Below are 13,876 nucleotides of genomic sequence, written 5' to 3'. Positions count from 1 at the left end.
TCCGACCATCGCCGTATTCGAAATCGACCGATGATTATCTTACGAGTGATCGCAGTTCAAATTTCGTTCAAAACAATTAATAAATGGCATTTATCCCCCGTTTTATCCGTCAATTTCAACGCGATAACGACCCATGCGCCTTTTCAGATAAATTTCTCTCCTTCTTCTTCTTCTTGATTCAAAAATGTGATTGGCGATCGATCGCGTGAAAGAAGTATAATCGAATCGCGCGCAACTTCGATCAAATCGCCTATTTCCTTCGTATTGACCGCTGTCAGTCTCCGGTGATATTAGATTATAAACACGTAACACGATTTTGAATCGACCGGTAACTATATTCCAAGTTCTTCTTCGGTGGCTCGGTCGATACGATCTTCCAGATTCGATCTTCCCAGTCGTCCAACCGATAACTCGATCAACACCTCGCCACGCTTTCGCCATTCTCGTCAAGAGTATCCAATCGTTCCAATTGTTTGGCAATGATGACAATTCTAACGCTCTATCCAGAGGCCAGAGGATAGAAAGATAGAGAATAGAGGAGAGAAGGGACGGAATAAACAGAAGGGTCAGGGAAAATTTTTTTTTTTTTTTTTTTTAATCAGAAAAGTTTAATCATGTTTTCGCGTCATGTTTCCTCGCGACACGGCCGATCCGACATTACAAGGAACGAGGAACAAAAATTTTCCCACGAGGAAAAAAATGCGCGCGAACTCGCGGCGCGTACGTCCGCAACGACTGTCCGTTTCCCGCTTTCGACACCGACCTATGTGTTGAGGATAATTTACATGGAAATGAGAATCTGCATTGATTTTACGTCGAAGCCAGTAACAGAGCCAGCTTCGGTGATAGATTGTCCCGCTACCTGACGTCGATCAAGTTTTCTTCCCTGTCGAAAACCAGAAGGCGGTCGGAATTCCCCCCTCTTGCTTGCAACCACAGACTGCTTTCCGTCACCGTCCAAACTTCTACGAATGTAAATTTCTCTTCGTGCGTGCACCGATCCTCTAAGCGTCGAAACGATACGCGATCTCTATTTCCCTTCCTTTTTTCTTTTTTTTTTTTTTTTTCGTATCATCGTTTTGGAGAGAGGAAGGGTGCGATATCGTTCCAAGTTTTCGACGGGCAAAACAGAAAGACGGGAGGGAGGATGGAGATTTCGACGTAAATGAAACGAAACGCGCTGCGAATAAATCTTCTTTTTCTCCCCTCCCCCTCCCCCCTTTCCTTCTTATTCCACTTTTTTTTCCCAGGAAACGACATCGAAAGGAAAAGCAATTTCAACCCCGTCCAGATGCAACCGCATAAATCTTAGAGCCGTAACGCCCAAAGAACAACGCGTCGTTCAGGTTGAGCAACGGTTATATCAAGGACTTATGGAAATCGTGGCGAGGAAGAAAAAAAAAAGAAAAAGGAAAAAAGAACGAAACACGACATATTCACCGATAATCGGATATCCGGTGAGTTGCCGATATATTTTTCTTCCATTCTCTCCCCACTCTCCCCGAAAGCACGCACGTTGTGTGTTTCAGGGAAACACAGGACCCGAAATTGCACCATTAATTTAACCAAACGACGCGCCACACGTCCCCTCCCCGTAATTTCCAGCAGGGTCATTAAAGCGCCGCTTATATTTCTTCTAATCGTATCACGGGAAAAAATCTATCGGCCAGGAAATTGTCCTGGTATCGGCAACGCTATAGATCAATATTCGAAACTGCATTGTTTCAATGTTAGAGACCACGTATTCGTCTTGCGAAACGAAATGACACTGATGATATATATCGCCACGAATTTTCATTTTCCTTTCCGTTCCGCCCTCTCTTAACCCCTTTCCCCCCTTCGTCTCGACTCGGCGATGAATCATTCGATAAGACGAAGAGAATACGGAATGCGACCTTCGATCCTCGATCTTCCAGTGAGACAAGAGACAAAGCCGCCTCTCTCCGTCGTCGTCCTTTTTCTCTCTCTTCGTCGAACGGATCGTGAAATCGTGGCTTCGATGTTCCAATAAGTCCGCGAATATCTATAAAAATGTCGGACATGTTCCCGAAACTTTAAATCGGCCGGCTATTATTCCGATGAGGGGTGGACGAAAGTTTCTCGATAAATCATCGTGAAAAACCGAACGGGGACGGCCGAAGGTAAGGAAAGGTGGGAGGAGAGGGAGAGGGGCAGAAGAGGAGGGAAGAGAAAAGGGCGGAGTTGTAAAACTAATAAATATTAATACCGCGCTGTTACTTTATAATCGATCGAAAGAAACCTTTATTTTTTTCTCTCTCTCTTTCTTTCTTTCTTTCTTTCTTTCTTTTTTTTTCTCGTTTGATGTACAGTTTTCGAAATTATTTATTGTATAATTTTTTATATTCGAGCGATAAAAAAAAAGAATTTGTGCTGTCAGATGCGCGATCGCAAAAAAAGCCGAAACAAATTTGACGCTCGTGTATTCGTATGTGAATTCTCGTAAAAGTCGCGATATATATATATATATATATATTTTCGCCATTATGTAATCTGGTGTCGGATGATATCACGCACAGGAGTTACAAAAAAAAAGAGAAAGATAAAAAAAAAGAAATTAGCTTGAAATTGTAACGTATATCGAGCATATTGCGTCCGCGCGATTTAACCGGAGAACGATGAATTTTTACTCGTAATATATGGCGAATACACAACACCAAGCGTAAATATGGTTGTTTTGAAAAACGTAGTACGAATAATTGTCTCGTTCCACGTCCCAAAGGCATTGAAAACCCGCGTGTAAACTTTGATCGAAACGTTGAACTATCGTCGCCTGCACCACTAGTTTGTACCTTGTAAACAAAAGAGAATAAACGAGTTATCAAATCCACCATCAATTATCAATAATAATTAATTTCTTAACGAAACGTTCGTCACGCTCTCGTATCGAAAAAAAAGCAGGGAGGTGATTTTACGAAGAAATTTACAAGAGAAAGAGAGAGAATCGTTTGACATCCAATGTTTCGCTTATAACTCGTGAAAAAAATGTGAACGAGGCAGAGCGTTACTACCTATCGTAATCCTTTTTGAGGAGCGCGTTTTGCAACTCGTTGTCGATCTCGCAGCACAATTTGGCCATGGTATTTGGATGATAGGACGTCACCGTCGACAATTTACTCTCCATCGTGTCTCTCACCATGTTATCGACCACTTCTATGTTGAAGGGATTAAATGATTCGAGCCGATAGGTATTCTGATACTTGGGAACCTGAGCGTATTTCATCGAATCATCGGTGTCAATTAATCACCTGTATCACTTGTCCCTCATTTCGATACTATACGTATTTTCGAGGAATACTTCATAGACGTTAGCTCGGTATCCTCTTTCTTAATCTTAATACCTTTTACGTACCTTCATCCGATCTGTACGTTTATGGAAAAACACTCGACTCACCGAATTCGTACCTGAATTCTTCGAACCTAACCTCTTTTTACCCTGAAGAAAAGGATATATAAACGTTGTTAAATCGACGATGAACAATCGGATTGATAATCCTTATCGGGGCTCGCCCTTCGATTTACCTCGTTAAATTGCACACCTCTTAAACTACCAGGTTTCTGCAAATTAGGATTTGAAACTTTTAAACTTTTCGCGGAACGAGTTTCTGCGCTGGTTTGCTTCCCTTGTTGTTGATTCATCGTTGAAAAATACGGTTTAAAAACACGAGATTCGAGATTACAAAAAATTGACAACAAAAGAAATTGTATGAATTGTATATATCGTAGAAGATGAAGTTAGGCCTTGGTAGTTGTGTCGCTGTAAACGAAACTAAAGAGAAACGATATTCTACCATTTGTTTCGGAGATTGTCACATTCGCCACGCGCCACTTTTGGCGCTTCGCTATTCGTTTGCTTTCACCGATTCGATTCGTTGGCTGCGTATTACGGATATGTGTGTGTGTGTGCGCGTGCGCGCGTATGTGTGTATATAGTAAATATAATTTTCTATAGTTTCGAACTACAGATGCGATTCATGTTTCGAGGAAAGATGGTTCTCGATCGAAAAAAATTGGAATAACAAAAGATGGAGATTCGCGTTCGTATTGCAGGGGACAAAACAAACAATACAGCGCGCAACTCTTAATTTATATTGAATGTAAGAAGCTTAACGAGGAAAGAAGACGTCGAAAGCAAGTCTTCGAGAAATCACCGTCTATTTATATTCTATTTCAATTTTCCTCGTCTTATGCTTTTTAAACAAGGATTATCGAGATGACGAGCCAGAGAAGAAACGAGAAACGTTCTTTGTCTTTCTTTATTCGCTTTTTTTTCTCTCTCTTCTATATATATATATATATATTTCCCGACCAATTACTTATTCCAAAATAATATTACCGCTTGTCGAATACGAAAAGCAAGAAGGAAAAGCATCGAAGAGAGCATCCGGAATACGTAGAATAGGATGAGAATTACTATCGGAGCGTAATAAATTCGCGATTGACGCGAATCTTGGAATAAAAAAGAAAAAAAAGAAAAGTTGGAAATTACAGTGATTGATCACGTCGCGTTACTTGACTCTTCGCAAAGCGAATCGAAAAAAGGAAGAAACTCTTTTTCTCTTCGAAACGATGGTAGTTTCGTAGCTAAGAAAAGCGAGAAAAGTCTTTACGATGCATCGCCGATTAATCGCGAAAATTATTCGAGACCCAAAGCGATAAGATAGGTACACAGGCCTCTTCTATCTTTCTTAAAGGAACACCTGTCGATTCGAAAATACGATACTTGGGATGGGAAACGAGAGGAAGCCGTGAACTTCGATTTTTCATCGGATGTAAAATTCATAGTTGATTTAATGCCAACGGGCATTATTGCGACGATCTCTTACGGGAAAAAGGGTTGAAGAAGGGGACTCGTAAGAGCCGAACGACTTCTCTCGATAAAAACCGATATTTGCGTGTACGCTGCGTCCCTCGTATAATTCAACTTGCATTCCCTCCTCGCTGTTACGTGACACCCATCGTTGATCCCATTCCCAATGAAAACTATAGAATTGTCGACAATGGGGACAGGGGAGGGGGGGGAGGAAAGAAGGACTCTAACGATAAGAAGACGGAGAAAAATGGCTGGTTGTTATCGATTTTCTAGAAAACTTAACTGTAAACGCGCAAGTTTCCACCACTCCCTCTCTCCTCTCGCTCCAATCTCAATTGCGTTCAATCGGTAATAATTGTATATATATATAGATTATTTTGATCGATCGATATAATTCGCAATCCTCTCCTGTGATTGGTAACGCTCTGCAGATTATCGTCCCGTTAAGTCGCAACCACTCGAGATGATTCTAGGAAGGAAACTTAGAAACTCCCGAATCAATCCTATTCCTTTCCGCGGCAAATTTAGCAAAACTCGGCTCGACCCTTATCGACCAACGGCTTACGCTTCGCTTCGAGGGCTTAACTTCCGTATATAACAAACGATATTCGGAATCTCGTTAAAGTTCAAGTTCGCTTAATACGCGGATAAGTAAGGATCGCTCGCTTGCTTTAAAGATTCATCCTTTAAAGGCGTACGATTAACGTTTTTTTTTTTTTTACCATGGGGATATTATAAATCAAACGAAACGCGTTTTTGAATATCTTTCGATCGATTTTCGATCCTTTTTCTTTTTCCCTCTTTTTAACTCCAACCAACGAATTTGACTTGAATTCAGAAATTAAGAAGGAACCACTTTCGAGAAAGGGATGCAAAATTGTTGCAAAACCGTCTCGCTTTGGCGAGATCTAATCCGAATGAACGAATCTTACCTTTTCGAAATCCTAACTTTCATAATCTCATAGATAAAAAAAAAAGGGTTGGCTCGTAAATAATAACGGCATTGCCGATTCTTGGTGGGAGAGAGAAGCAAACGTGAGGGGATCTTCCCCCTCGAATTTACACGCGTCCCCGCCGCCCAACAGATGCTTCCCCCTCCCGATTTGCATAAAATGAAACCTGCAGCATCCCCCCTCCCTCTCTCCACTCAAGGGACGCTGTGTGCCGGACTTCAGAACCCCATCCCTTCCCCATTATCGGAAAACGTGGCCCGGATTTAATGCGTGTAAGCCGGTTAATCGTGCACGCCAATGCGTTACACGAAAATTAACTTAAAATTGAAAAAACCCAATTTCGTACGAGCGCCGCCACGCTTCGTTTCCATTCGTCGTTAAAAGAGAAAGGAGGAAAGGGAGGAGGGGAGGGGAGAGGGAGGCGTGGTGGGAGGAGCGAAGAGCGGCAGTTTGCGACGGGGCTGCCTTACCCGCGATGTGACAAACGAACGAAATGAAGTCGAGTGTCGATTTAACAGATGTTGTTTATCTATTGAAACAAATCCTTTTCTTATTTTCTTTTCTTTTCCTTTTCCTTTTTCTTTTTCTTTTCTCGTACACATATACGAATATCGCGAAATATTTATTATTATTCTATAAGAATATTACAGTCAGATGGTGGTCAGAAGACACACATGTTCGATACATGTCGATACAAATCGTTGGCGCGACGGCGCGACGCGAATCATCTTCTTTCGCGGGTGTTTTTCCGATTTCGTAGAAAAATTTGGTTCGCGCGAAACGGTGAACGTCGAAGCTCATAAATCACGGGGATATCTCTCTCTCTCTCTCCCCTTCTCTGATGCGCGTCATTGGTTCGTCGATGTCGATCGGGTGGCGACGATTTTTGACGGGAACAGGCACGGACAATGAAGAAATTCGTCCGTTTCGTTCACCGAAATATCGTGTCCATTAGCAGAACCAGGCTGAACAAAATCACCCTCCTGTTGATGTTCCCGGTTCCGCCGTGCTGCATAGCCGCAGGATGTTCACCTGAAAGAAAGAAAAACTATCCGTGTCCGTGTACTTTATCCGCTAGGAAGAAAGAGGGAAAAATTTTTATCGAATTTTAAATGAGATTTAAACCAAGCTTCCGATTTACGTTCGAGAAAATTACGCATCCTTTTTTTTAAACGTTCAAATCAAACTCGTAAACTTTCTTCCTCCACTTTTTTTTTCATATATATATATATGATGGAACGCGATGAGTCGATGGAAACGATAAGAATCTTTCGCGAAATGTTCTTAAAATATCTCGAATATCACTTGAACAATTATCGAGAATTTGACGGAAGAAAAAAAATAGGTTCTTTTTCTTCTCTTCTCAACGAAGGAGCTCTTCCTTGGGAGTCGTATAGTCTATTATTTTATTCTCACCGTTCAACACGTGTACCATCACATTCGCAGCGACCTTGCTCGACACGCACGTGTAATTACCACTGTCGTCATGCTGGGCGCGCGTTATTAGCAGCTTGCTAGTGGTCCCGTTCTTACCTTTCTCCGTTTCCAGGGAAACGCCACCCCTGTCAAAAGTAAAGACATTATTAAGAACGAATTCCGATAAAACCGATCGGATATCGGGTCGACGCTTTTCTCTCTCTACTTTTATCCCCCCTCCCCCCTCCTTTTCTTTTTTCTCGAAAGGAAAACGATTTGTAGCGATCGACTCGTCATCTTGCCTCTCTTTCCTTTATCTTTCTTTTTTCCTCTTAAATCGAGTAGAAAAAAAAAATAATAATAATAAGAAAGAAAGACGGAAACACACACCTTGGACCATCGAAATCGATCATCGCACCGGCATGGTACCAAGTCACGTTACTCGGAGAGATATCTTGCACGTCCACGATACATGTTAAACTGATCGTGCTTCCCTTTTTCACGTACACCTCCTCGGGCCCCGTGATCTTTGCCTGCACATCTGGCGTCAGCAAGATGATGAAAAAAATAAAAGGTTTCAACTAACAGGTTTCAATATATACAGTTTATATCCGTCTGGGCATAGAAATTCACGACAAGATCTGACCGAAACTTCGAGCCGAGATACATGAATAAAGAATCAATGAATAAAAGATGTTGCGAGTAGGTGAAATTTATTCATAACTGTTTCGCCATTTTGGCCGGCGACTAGGATAAGTTGAAGAGAAACCAAAAAAATGAAAAAAAAAAAAAAAAAGAAAATAACGAAAGATAACAAACTTGTTGGCGTAGAAAGAACGATTCAAGATATTTATTATAATAAATTGAATATTACAGAATAGGATAGTAAATCCTATGCCATTTCAAATAAAAGATTTTTCGCGGAGAATAATAACATCCGTTTCTGGAGTAGGGGGAAGCGACAGAAACTCACCCAAAACTTTCAAAGTAATCGCCCTATATATCTTGGGTTCTGCATTAACTTGACACTCGTAAATGCCATCGTCCCGTGGTTGAACGTAATCTATTCGCAGATTCCAGTCATCGTGCTCCGGATTGCCGACTATCTTAAATCTTGCGTCGCTCGTATAAGTCACTGACATGGACGTTAAGATGTGTAAGTCCCTTTTTCGAATCCAAGACACCTGGGACAAATTCCGAATGAGACATGGAAATATTTCGCCGCCCGCTAACTGCCCGTGATATCGAACTCGTTTCGTAACTATCTATCCTGTGAAATATGCACGAAATAGTTAACGATCGCCATATTTCTCGTTGCTGTATTTTTTTTTTTACGAATTCAATTTTACAAAATTTTAACGATCCCAGAATTAATCATGAGTAATCTTTTTGAAACCGAGACCTCTCCTCGTGTACAAGTGAATTAAAATTATCGAGGAAAGATTAATTCTACCGTGAAACCAAGTTTGAAAATAAAAACATTTGTATCGTAAAGAAAAATATATATATCGTTCGTTAATCAGAAAAGTAGGAAATTACATTAGAAATAATTTCACGAGAGGGAAAATTTTGCGTGTTTCGCGGCGGTAATACTGTGTCTTATCTTAATTAACGATGAAAACAAATTGAAGATTTACATAGAGAAACGAACGAGAACGAACTGTTATTTCATATTTCGTCGTTCCATTTTTTAGATCTTCTCCGAGAGATCGGAAACTTCTCATCACGTTACTCATTACGATTACTGAAATTTCTATAACAGAAAATTTTAAGCAACTTAATTTCGTATCTTCTAAATTTCTAATATATAATCATACCTTGTATAATCATGGTTGTAAAAGTTATACTTTTTAACTATGGCATTATCCATTTCGAATAACATGGGATCTTAATTCACCAATTCGCAGTAATATAAGTAATATAAGTTTTTGAAATGATTCACTTCTTATTATTATACAATGAATGTAAAATATATAATTATGAAAAATTATATAATTCCCATATACAATATGAATGGAAATATATCACGCACAATAATCGTAAGTGGCGTAACGTGACCTCATTAATATCCAACTGAACGTGTTGTAATAAAATAACGTTGTTTTATTCAAGTTCCTCTCGTTATTGTTTCGAAAGTCTGTAACGTAATTGCGAAGCGTGCAAAGTGACACTACTATTCAAAGAAACGTGAAACTCACTGTTCTATTTCCCAGATTCTTAACACGACACAACAGCACAACAGTTTGTCCCACAACGGCGGTCACTTTTTGGGGCGAGTCTTTATAAAAATACGTCCTCTTCGCACCTCGTTGCGACCGTTCGCCTTTATCGGTTTTTTCCCCATCGAATCGTTGCACCGCTAGAATTCAAGTATCACGCTTGAATCATAGCAAAAATTTCATTTACTACGTCTCTACGTCCTTTAAATCTATCCGAATTATATTCGAAATAACGTAAGGATTAAAGCGGCGAAGAACATTTTCCATTTTTTTTTTTTTTTAATTTCAGTTTTGCCGATAAAAGATATTTTACCGTTCCGTTAAACGTAACACCAACACGTGATACAAAATTTCAATAAAAGATACATCGAAAAAATGAAAATAAAATTTGCTAATTTGTTCGATCGAAAATCGATTGTTAATCGTATTATTAATTCACACTAATGAATTCGATTAACGAAAATCAAAATTTTTCAAATTGTACACTTTGAGATTAATTGTACCTAAAGTACGATGACCGTTTGGCGGTTCTGCGTGTAACAGGTATCCGATTCCAAGCAATATAAGGGCCATGCCATGGAATGGTGCCATTTTTTTACGTATGAAATTCTTTCATCTTCATTCGTTGCCTTTTTCGTTTCTTTCAAATTCTAACAAATCTTCAAAAATTATTGATGATCTCTCGATCATCTCTCGATCATTATAATTTTTCGTCCTCCACTTCCTGAACAACTTCTTCGAGATAGTCATGTAAATGATATTTTAACTTTTTTAATAATATAAATAAAATAAATTTTTACTCACATAAATCATAAATGTTTTAATTCCGTCGCGAAATAATAATTGTATTGTAATTTTATGCAATTTTACACGATTTCGTTCAATCTTTATCATTGAAATAATAGGAATTTCGATCGACAAAAAAGAAAAAATCAAAAAATAAAATTGCACATATTCAATGAAGAAATAAATTTTATTTCAAAGAAACTTATTATCTTCATAAACATCAATAAATAAAATTTATTCATAGAAAAAGAAGTGATATTCAATATTCTTGTACTTATTTAAAAGATAATGTAAAATGAAAGAATATATAAAAAATTTATTAATTTAACTAATTTTTGACGATCATTGAAAATATAATGAAACACCTTCGAGAACAGCGCGCTTCGATAGCGTTTTCAATACTGAAAGCTACTCCTATTCGAGGGAAGGAAAAGGTTAAAATCAGGGTGCAGTGGCGCCTCGCAATGTTTCTAATATTTGCGATTGCGCCAACGATTCAATCCACTTTATAATATTTTTTACGATACATTTATTTATTCTTAATCGCACTTTAATTATTCTTAAGATTTTGTATTTTTTACTAAAATTAAAATCAAATATATTCAAAAATTTTTTATCATGTTAATTTTCGAAAGTTTAAAGAAATAAAAGAAATGATATTTAATTAAAATTGTTTTAAATTAAAAATTAAAATATTAGATTAATAATTTTTTATATTTTAATAATTTAACAATTGTTTAACAAAATTATTATTCAATGAAATAAAAGAAATATCGTATTACTTATTGTATATATAAATTCAGTAATAAAATATAGTATGAATATCATTATTTTTTATGCTTGCAGGTACATAGTTACATAAGTATAACATATAATTTTTTTTATAATAGAAAACATAATTAAAATATATATTATAAAATTCATATATTTTAATAATTCTTTTACCAACAATAATCATGTAAAATTATATATAATTCAATGGATATTGAGCAAAATAAATTGTATAATTATTTAAATCCTTATTGATTATACATAGATACAAAATTTATATATTATATTATATTATGCATATGTTATGTGTGTATAATAATATACTATTAAAATAAAATATTTATTTTCTAAAAAAATCACCCTTTGTACCACCAGTTTTTGAAATTAATTCGATATCGGTTATTTTTATATATTTTGGGGAAGTTGCATATTTACACATATCATAAATTGTTAGAGCCGCAATACTTACGGCTGTTAAAGCTTCCATTTCTACACCAGTCTTTCCAGTACATCTAACTTCTGCTGTGATTTCTATACGATGTAATTTTTCGTTTAAATGTAAGGATACATTTGCATAAGATAATGGAAGTGGATGACATAAAGGTATCAAATCAGAAGTACGTTTCGCTGCTATGATACCTGCCAATTGTGCCACAGATAATACATCGCCCTTTTTTATATTATTTTCAACTATCAATTTGCTTATATTTGAATTAACTTGTACAATTCCCTTTGCTATTGCAATACGTTTAGTTTCGTTTTTCGAATCTACATCTACCATGCTTGCTTTGCCACTTTGATCTACATGTGACAATGAGGAAAATAGTCTTCTATTCATATCATTTTTAAATCGAAGTCCCATGTAATCCATTATATACTGTCTCCTTATATCTTTATAACTTTTAAGATGAATACGTTTCTTTTTAACTGTAAGCACAAACAAATAAAATTAAGCTTATGATCTCTTTAAAATTGTATCATTGATTATAAACAATGATTCGAGCGATAACGTTTGTGCTTCTTTTTAAAGTATTAATACATTATTTTATATTAATTTACAATTTTTATAATACTATATTAATTATTATATTATATTAATTAACCTCCAATCAAAATCATTGGTCTGTTTTCCATGCGGGATAGATTGAACATTCCTGAAACATACGTATTATCAAAAAGATATAAACGTTATCGCCTGATAAAATGCTTAATATTTTATTATACAAAGTAATCTTATATAATTCTATCTTAATTATATAAGTTAAAAATAAAAGTTAATACCCGCATGCTGTTTTTTTTTACGTTGCACCGCTTGTCCGATCATTTCTTTCAAAATATCATTAGATACTCCACTACGTAACGCATCTCGAAGAGATATTTCTCCCTTTCCCTCAAACAAACAAACTTTTAAATTTCCATCTGCCGTTATTCTTAATCTATTACATGAATTACAAAAATGATTAGTCATCGATGTAATAAATCCAATTTGTCCTGTAAACCCAGGTACATGATATGCCTAAAAGAAAATTAAATTTTTAATAAAATATATAAAAAATATAATATATAAATTAAATTATTCAATGAAATTTTTTAAATTATATTTTACTTTAGATGTATCATTGTATTTATTTGGAAGACGTTGAAGATTAGGATATATATCTCTAATAAATTTTTTCATAGTCTCAAAGGAAACCATTTTATTCTGATTCCATTCATTTCCTTGAAAAGGCATATATTCAATAAAACGTATATCAATCGGACGATTTTTTGTTAAATTAACAAAATCAATTATCTCATCATCATTGAAACCTTTCATTATAACACAATTCACCTACAATAAATATTATATATAATTATATTATTATACTAATATAAATTCTCATATTATTATACTAATGTACTCATATAAATTCATTTAATTGTTTCACACCTTTACTGGATTATAACCTAATTGAATAGCTAGATCAATTGCAGCCATAACTCTAGACCATCCCTTTCTACGGGTAAATTGTTCAAAACGATTTTCTTGTAAAGTATCTAAAGAAATATTTATTGCATCTAATCCAGCTTTTTGAAGAAATGGCAACTGACGTGTTAATGTTAATCCATTAGTAGTAATTGCAACTTGTTTTAAATTAGATAACTGTTTCAAACCAGCTATAATAATCATATATTGATATAAGATTTCAACATATATATATCATATAACTATATTATATATAAAATAATTTACCAATAATATCCACAATATCTTTTCTGACAGTTGGTTCACCACCAGTTAAGCGTATTTTATTTATACCTTCATTTACAAATAAATCAGCTATTTTAATTATTTCATCTGTTCTTAAAATACCATCATTCTTTGTCAACTTAATTCCTTCTGCTGGCATACAATATAAGCCTATAACATATGTAACATATCACAAAATTATTTTGATTAAAACTATAAATATTACTTACATCGAAGATTACAACGTTCGGTAATCGAAATACGTAAATATGTATGACGTCTTCCAAATGAATCTGTGAGTATGTCATTGTTATGCGTATTATTTAACTGATCTCTAAATTGTTGTATCTAAATAAAATACATATAATTTTTGTAAATTTTCTGCAATAGATGTCACGCAATAAATTGTATAGATTTATAAATATTAGAAATAGTTAGAAATAATTAATTAATTCTGTGTTTTCGATACACAGAAAAACTTACTCTACGTGAAACATATGGTGTAACAAATGATTCTGTAGATGAATACACAACACCAAAAAACGATTTCGTAATATTAATTTTTCGAAACATTTAACGTAATTAATAAAAACTAATATGATTTATGATTTCTATATTTAATAGAATAATTTTTATATAAAAAAATAAAAAAATTATATAATTCAAGATT

At 35.6% G+C, this 13,876-nt stretch overlaps 3 protein-coding genes across 6 annotated transcripts; all 3 read right to left on the bottom strand.

Moving 5' to 3' along the window:
• Positions 1–581: 581 nt before the first annotated feature.
• On the bottom strand, positions 582–3,803 carry LOC108002742 (dynein light chain Tctex-type 5). The gene is made up of 4 exons (XM_017064572.3): positions 3,541–3,803; positions 3,371–3,454; positions 3,030–3,226; positions 582–2,810 (listed from the first exon to the last, which is right to left on the bottom strand). The coding sequence occupies exons 1-4, from the start codon at positions 3,655–3,657 to the stop codon at positions 2,645–2,647; spliced, it is 564 nt and encodes a 187-aa protein (XP_016920061.1). The 5' UTR covers positions 3,658–3,803; the 3' UTR covers positions 582–2,644.
• A 2,487-nt stretch (positions 3,804–6,290) lies between these two features.
• On the bottom strand, positions 6,291–10,395 carry LOC108002729 (V-set and immunoglobulin domain-containing protein 1-like). 2 transcript variants are annotated; one of them, XM_062071667.1, is made up of 6 exons: positions 9,923–10,395; positions 9,399–9,559; positions 8,174–8,384; positions 7,591–7,741; positions 7,201–7,346; positions 6,291–6,816 (listed from the first exon to the last, which is right to left on the bottom strand). In XM_062071667.1, the coding sequence occupies exons 1-6, from the start codon at positions 10,008–10,010 to the stop codon at positions 6,716–6,718; spliced, it is 858 nt and encodes a 285-aa protein (XP_061927651.1). In that variant the 5' UTR covers positions 10,011–10,395; the 3' UTR covers positions 6,291–6,715. The 2 variants fall into 2 exon arrangements, with proteins under 2 accessions (XP_061927651.1, XP_061927653.1); XM_062071669.1 differs by lacking the exon at positions 9,923–10,395 and adding an exon at positions 8,838–8,953 and having other exon boundaries at positions 9,018–9,898.
• A 505-nt stretch (positions 10,396–10,900) lies between these two features.
• Positions 10,901–13,830, bottom strand: LOC108002904 (molybdenum cofactor biosynthesis protein 1). 3 transcript variants are annotated; one of them, XM_017064885.3, is made up of 8 exons: positions 13,690–13,830; positions 13,437–13,554; positions 13,210–13,377; positions 12,907–13,133; positions 12,583–12,807; positions 12,258–12,492; positions 12,080–12,130; positions 10,901–11,903 (listed from the first exon to the last, which is right to left on the bottom strand). In XM_017064885.3, the coding sequence occupies exons 1-8, from the start codon at positions 13,777–13,779 to the stop codon at positions 11,317–11,319; spliced, it is 1,701 nt and encodes a 566-aa protein (XP_016920374.1). In that variant the 5' UTR covers positions 13,780–13,830; the 3' UTR covers positions 10,901–11,316. The 3 variants fall into 3 exon arrangements, with proteins under 3 accessions (XP_016920374.1, XP_028524995.1, XP_016920375.1); XM_028669194.2 differs by having other exon boundaries at positions 10,901–12,130; XM_017064886.3 differs by lacking the exon at positions 12,080–12,130.
• Between the last annotated feature and the right edge of the window lie 46 nt (positions 13,831–13,876).

The sequence above is a fragment of the Apis cerana genome, linkage group LG2 (assembly GCF_029169275.1).
Source record: "Apis cerana isolate GH-2021 linkage group LG2, AcerK_1.0, whole genome shotgun sequence".
Classification (NCBI taxonomy): Eukaryota; Metazoa; Arthropoda; class Insecta; order Hymenoptera; family Apidae; genus Apis; species Apis cerana.
This window is presented reverse-complemented; position numbering and strand designations above follow the sequence as displayed.

Coding starts and splice junctions, on each gene's coding strand:
- LOC108002742 (XM_017064572.3), bottom strand. CDS start 3,657: ATGAATCAACAACAAGGGAAGCAAACCAGCGCAGAAACTCGTTCCGCG. Junction 3,455..3,540: donor GAGGTGTGCAATTTAACGAG/GTAAATCGAAGG, acceptor CCTTTTCTTCAG/GGTAAAAAGAGGTTAGGTTC. Junction 3,227..3,370: donor AACGTACAGATCGGATGAAG/GTACGTAAAAGG, acceptor AAATACGCTCAG/GTTCCCAAGTATCAGAATAC.
- LOC108002729 (XM_062071667.1), bottom strand. CDS start 10,010: ATGGCACCATTCCATGGCATGGCCCTTATATTGCTTGGAATCGGATAC. Junction 7,742..8,173: donor GATTACTTTGAAAGTTTTGG/GTGAGTTTCTGT, acceptor TGCTGACGCCAG/ATGTGCAGGCAAAGATCACG. Junction 6,817..7,200: donor GATGGTACACGTGTTGAACG/GTGAGAATAAAA, acceptor TCTTTCTTTCAG/GTGAACATCCTGCGGCTATG.
- LOC108002904 (XM_017064885.3), bottom strand. CDS start 13,779: ATGTTTCGAAAAATTAATATTACGAAATCGTTTTTTGGTGTTGTGTAT. Junction 12,493..12,582: donor AATACAATGATACATCTAAA/GTAAAATATAAT, acceptor ATTTTCTTTTAG/GCATATCATGTACCTGGGTT. Junction 12,131..12,257: donor TAAAAAAAAACAGCATGCGG/GTATTAACTTTT, acceptor CGTATGTTTCAG/GAATGTTCAATCTATCCCGC.